Raw genomic sequence first — 5821 nt, 5'->3', positions numbered from 1 at the left:
GCCCTCGGCTGTCTGTCAGGCCGCGCCGCGCTCCGCCCTCGCGCGCTCACCTTCAAAGCGCCCCCGCCGCCGCCCCGCCCCGGCTTTGGGCGCGCAGAGGACGCCCCGCCCACTTCCGGCGGGCAGGGGGAAGTCCCGCCTCCGGGGCGGCTTCCGGGAGCGGCGCCGGGCGGGGCGGCGCGCGCGGCTGTCAGCGCTGTGGAGTCGCTGCTTCCGAGGTGGGCCCGGGCGGGAGCGTGGGTCAGCGAGGACGGGTCAGCGAGGGCCGGGGGGGAGGGAGGGAGGACGGGTCAGCGAGGGCCGGGGGGGAGGACGGGTCAGCGAGGGCCGGGGGGGAGGACGGGTCAGCGAGGGCCGGGGGGAGGACGGGTCAGCGAGGGCCGGGGGGGAGGACGGGTCAGCGAGGGCCGGGGGGAGGACGGGTCAGCGAGGGCCGGGGGGGAGGACGGGTCAGCGAGGGCCGGGGGGGAGGACGGGTCAGCGAGGGCCGGGGGGAGGACGGGTCAGCGAGGCCGGGGGGAGGACGGGTCAGCGAGGGCCGGGGGGGAGGGGGGGAGGACGGGTCAGCGAGGCCGGGGGGGAGGACGGGTCAGCGAGGGCCGGGGGGAGGACGGGTCAGCGAGGGCCGGGGGGAGGACGGGTCAGCGAGGGCCGGGGGGAGGACGGGTCAGCGAGGGCCGGGGGGGAGGACGGGTCAGCGAGGGCCGGGGGGGAGGACGGGTCAGCGAGGGCCGGGGGGGGGTTCGGGGGTCAGCGAGGGCCGGGGGGGGAGGACGGGTCAGCGAGGCCGGGGGGGTCAGCGAGGCCGGGGGGGGTTCGGGGGTCAGCGAGGCCGGGGGGGGGTTCGGGGGTCAGCGAGGCCGGGGGGGGTTCGGGGGTCAGCGAGGCCGGGGGGGGTTCGGGGGTCAGCGAGGCCGGGGGGGGTTCGGGGGTCAGCGAGGCCGGGGGGGGTTCGGGGGTCAGCGAGGCCGGGGGGGAGGACGGGTCAGCGAGGCCGGGGGGGGTTCGGGGGTCAGCGAGGCCGGGGGGGTCAGCGAGGCCGGGGGGGGGTTCGGGGGTCAGCGAGGCCGGGGGGGGTTCGGGGGTCAGCGAGGCCGGGGGGGGTTCGGGGGTCAGCGAGGCCGGGGGGGAGGACGGGTCAGCGAGGCCGGGGGGGGTTCGGGGGTCAGCGAGGCCGGGGGGGTCAGCGAGGCCGGGGGGGGGTTCGGGGGTCAGCGAGGCCGGGGGGGGTTCGGGGGTCAGCGAGGCCGGGGGGGGTTCGGGGGTCAGCGAGGCCGGGGGGGGTTCGGGGGTCAGCGAGGCCGGGGGGGGTTCGGGGGTCAGCGAGGCCGGGGGGGGGTTCGGGGGTCAGCGAGGCCGGGGGGGGGTTCGGGGGTCAGCGAGGCCGGGGGGGTCAGCGAGGCCGGGGGGGGTTCGGGGGTCAGCGAGGCCGGGGGGGTCAGCGAGGCCGGGGGGGTCAGCGAGGCCGGGGGGGGGTTCGGGGGTCAGCGAGGCCGGGGGGGGGTTCGGGGGTCAGCGAGGCCGGGGGGGTCAGCGAGGCCGGGGGGGGTTCGGGGGTCAGCGAGGCCGGGGGGGTCAGCGAGGCCGGGGGGGGTTCGGGGGTCAGCGAGGCCGGGGGGGAGGACGGGTCAGCGAGGCCGGGGGGGGTTCGGGGGTCAGCGAGGCCGGGGGGGGTTCGGGGGTCAGCGAGGCCGGGGGGGGGTTCGGGGGTCAGCGAGGCCCGGGCCGCGCGCCGAGCTGGGTTCGAACCCGGCCGCGGGGTCAGGGTTTGGGGGACCCCGTCACCCCCTCTGCCCCTCTTCCAGGCCGCGCCTCCTCGCCCGGGCGCCATGTCGGGGAAGCGGAAGCGCGTGGTGCTGACCATCAAGGACAAGCTGGACATCATCCGGAAGCTGGAGGACGGGGCCCCGCCCAAGCGGCTGGCCGCGGCGTACGGCATCGGCGAGACCACGGTGCGCGACATCCGGAAGAACAAGGAGAAGATCATCAGCTACGCCAGCAGCTCGGACTCCACCAGCCTGCTGGCCAAGCGCAAGTCCATGAAGCCGTCCATGTACGAGGAGCTGGACCGCGCCATGCTCGAGTGGTTCAACCAGCAGCGGGCCCGCGGCCGCCCCGTGTCCGGGCCCATCTGTGCCAAGAGGGCCGAGTTCTTCTTCTACGCCCTGGGCATGGACGGCGACTTCAACCCCTCCGCCGGGTGGCTCACCCGCTTCAAGCAGCGGCACAGCATCCGGGAGGTCAACATCCGGAACGAGCGGCCGAACGGCGACCAGGCCGCCGTGGAGGACTTCTGCAACAGCTTCCGAGACTTTGTCGAGCGGGAGAATCTGCAGCCCGAACAGATCTACAACGCGGACGAGACCGGGCTGTTCTGGAAGTGTCTCCCTGCCAGGACTTCGGGCGTCCGAGGGAAAGGCTCCGCCCCCGGGCACAGGTCCTCCGAGGAAAGAATCACTGTCATGTGTTGCGCCAACGCGACGGGTCTGCACAAGCTGAAGCTGTGTGTGGTGGGCGGAGCGAGGAAGCCTCGCTCTTTCAAGGCCACGGACACCGTGAACCTGCCCGTCTCTTATTTCAGCCGGAGAGGTGCATGGATGGACCTTTCCATTTTCCGACAGTGGTTCGATAAGATCTTTGTGCCACAGGTTCGAGAGCACTTAAGATCCAAAGGCTTGCAGGAGAAGGCTGTGCTGCTGCTGGGTAATTCGCCAACGCACCCAAATGAAAACGTCCTGCGGTCAGAGGATGGCCAGATCTTTGCCAAGTATTTACCACCCAATGTGGCTCCACTGATTCAGCCCCTGGACCAGGGGGTCATAGCAGCGACCAAGAGGAACTATCGGGCAGGCCTTCTGCAGAACAATCTGGAAGAAGGCAATGACCTGAAATCATTCTGGAAGAGGTTAACTCTGCTGGACGCACTTTATGAAGTAGCCATGGCGTGGAACTTGGTGAAGCCGGTTACCATTAGCAGAGCTTGGAAGCAGATTCTCCCCACCATAGAGGAGAAAGAAGGGTTGGTCTTTGATGAAGAAGATATTTCTGTGGCTACTGTGGCCACCCTTTTACAGCATACCAGAGGACTGGAAAGCCCCACCACTGAGAACATTGAAAGATGGCTTGAAGTGGACAGTACTGAGCCAGGATACGAGGTGTTAACCGACACTGAAATCATCAAGAGAGCCCAAGGCCAGACAGATGAATCCAGTGAAAATGAGGAGGAGGACACAGAACTGGTTCCAGAGAAACATATAGATCATGCAGCTGCCCTCCAGTGGACCGAGAATCTATTAGATTACCTAGAACAACAAGGCGATATGATTCTACCCGATAGGCTGGTCATACGTAAACTCCGAGCCACCATCAGAAATAAACAGAAGATGACAAACTCAAGTCAGTAATGACATTTCACTTTCATCATTGTTCCGTAAATAGTATTTGTGATAATCACTAAACGCTGTGCTTTTTTTTTCTTTGTGTTGTGAGTTTTCACAACAGTCCTGTGAAATGTATCTGAAATAGTTTGAGAATTATGTGTTTCATAATGTGTTTTGGCCCTTTATTTGTATACATGGTCAGGAGCTAATTGGTATAGGTGTAAAGTACATGTCTGTGTCTGTTCATTTTTGTAAATCAGCAGTCATCCTTCTGTCAGAGTAACATTCCCCAGACTCTCTAGCAGAAGTTAGAGATAGCAGGGTGCTGGCAGCTGTCTGCTGTTGGAATCATAGCTACTCAGGGGGCTGCCATCTAGGAAGACGGCAGTTTGAAGCCAGCCAGGACAGAAAAATCCAAGCGATTGTATTTCTAAACCTGTAGACAAACTGGACTGGGAGTGTGGTTTAATTGGCAGAGTGAGATAGGAGCAGAAAAACCTGGGTTCAAGTCCAGTGTATTAGCACCAAAAAAAAAACAAAAACAAAAACAAAAACCCAAACAAACGAAAAAAAACACAAAAAAACAGTGAGCAGATTGAGCACTTTCCTGAAGTCTTTTGCTTGAATTGTGAAAGCTGCTATAGCAATCTTTTCTTGTGCTAATTGTCTTAAATGATCGTGTCTATAGGCTGACAAGATTGGAAAGCTATATATTGTTAGATTTTTAAATGACCATAATAATTAAAATGAAGTTATAATCTATGAATTGTTAAATAATTTTAGAAATCATACTTCCATTTTCTTACTTTTGTGTGGATGGCAAGGAGTGGAGATAATTCTGGGAATGAAATAAGTATATCAAATTTAATTAAAGGAATGGAGACTATTGGAAAGCTGGTATGTAATAGGTATTCTATTCATATGTAGGAGAGTTATTCCACGAACTTTTAAGTTTATTTATATTAGTTGAATGTATAGGTTTGTTTTAATTTGGCCTCATTTTATGATAAATTGGATAACAGTATAGGATTATTTATCCAATGATAGCATAGGTTCTGTAATGTTACATGTAAAGATACCAACTCCCTCTTATATTTGGGAACATCTTGGGACTTTGAAAGGTACTATGTTTTTGTTTATTTACTGAATATTTGGATACTTAATCTATAATTTGAAACATTTTGTCATACATAGCCATTTTACTTGAAATGAAAAGGAGAAACAAATAAGATTGTTATTATTTTAAATAAATCCTGTGTTTTTGTCCCTACTGCCAAGTGCCAGAGAGAAGAAAATTGCATTGTTTATTGCTCTGACACTTCTAAAAGGGATCGTTCTTCTCATCTGAGCTAGAGTTTTGATAAATTTTCTTAAACTTTTGCTATTCAAGACACTGAAAATATTTTGCAAATGTTAAAATTAACATAATTTATAATTTAAAACCTAAATAGTTCCATGTTATGTTTGGGTCCAGCATTAAAAAAATACAGATTTGTTCTTAGTCATTTTTGAAAGATTTAATTTTTCATTGAAATACTTAACATTTTATAGTGGTTTTCTTAGAATTCTGAAGCTTTAAAGTTTTTAAACTTTCTATAGTTTCTCTTAACTAACATATATATTCGCATATTCACACACATATATATCTAGATTTTGACAGACTTATTTAAAATAGAAGTGTTTAAACTTTGTTCATTGTATAAATTGCCTCAGTGTTCAATATGAAAAATTACATATATATATTGAATCAGATAGTTACAAATTCTGTATTAAGTAAAATGTATATAACATAATTAATAAAATAATTTTTCTAATGAAATATGTGCTACACAGCTTCCTTAATTTATGTCTGGATTTACTGAAATGCAGCCATATCAGACTTAACGCTACTATTAGGCTGTGATTTTAAGCATTACTGCCTCTTTTCTGATTCCACTTAGCAAATGCGTAGTGAACATCCTTTCTTACTGCAAATCAGATGAACTCTGTGTGGGATGGTGGGCAGTTCAAGAGCAGGTCTGTGGAAGGTGTGGAGTTGGCACTGTGCGGCCAACATGGCAGTCTGGCTCTGGTAGAGGCCTGGGGCCACTGCTGCTCGCTGCCTTGAGCGTGAAGTTCTCAGACCCAACAGAAAAAAGGGAAGAAGCTCCCAGGGCACCAAGGTGCTGAGAAGGCAGAGGTTAAATTCCAACAGAAGAAGGCGGTTGGGTGAGGAGGGAGAAGTAAAGGTAGCCAGGGTGAGGCGTGCTTGGTAGTGTGCTGGTCAGCACCCTCGTCCCGGGCTGCTGGGTCTCCTGTGGGCCCCGTAATTTCTGCTTTTGCCTTTTCTCACCCGTGCAATGTTAGTACCAGGTGAAATGTGCTTGATCGTTGGTTGGTACCACTTGACGGATGATGGCAAAAGTTGTGTGGGCACTAAATCTACCATCTAAGTCAAATCG

At 55.5% G+C, this 5821-nt stretch overlaps 1 protein-coding gene across 1 annotated transcript; it reads left to right on the top strand.

Moving 5' to 3' along the window:
* Positions 1 to 46: 46 nt before the first annotated feature.
* LOC138841303 (jerky protein homolog-like) lies at positions 47 to 3966 on the top strand. Its single transcript, XM_070041974.1, has 2 exons — positions 47 to 218; positions 1806 to 3966. The coding sequence occupies exon 2, from the start codon at positions 1830 to 1832 to the stop codon at positions 3402 to 3404; it is 1575 nt and encodes a 524-aa protein (XP_069898075.1). The 5' UTR covers positions 47 to 218; positions 1806 to 1829; the 3' UTR covers positions 3405 to 3966.
* The last annotated feature ends 1855 nt before the right edge of the window (positions 3967 to 5821 follow it).

This window comes from Dipodomys merriami, unplaced genomic scaffold (genome assembly GCF_024711535.1).
Source record: "Dipodomys merriami isolate MVZ:Mamm:240054 unplaced genomic scaffold, mDipMer1.0.p SCAF_314, whole genome shotgun sequence".
Classification (NCBI taxonomy): domain Eukaryota; kingdom Metazoa; phylum Chordata; class Mammalia; order Rodentia; family Heteromyidae; genus Dipodomys; species Dipodomys merriami.
This window is presented reverse-complemented; position numbering and strand designations above follow the sequence as displayed.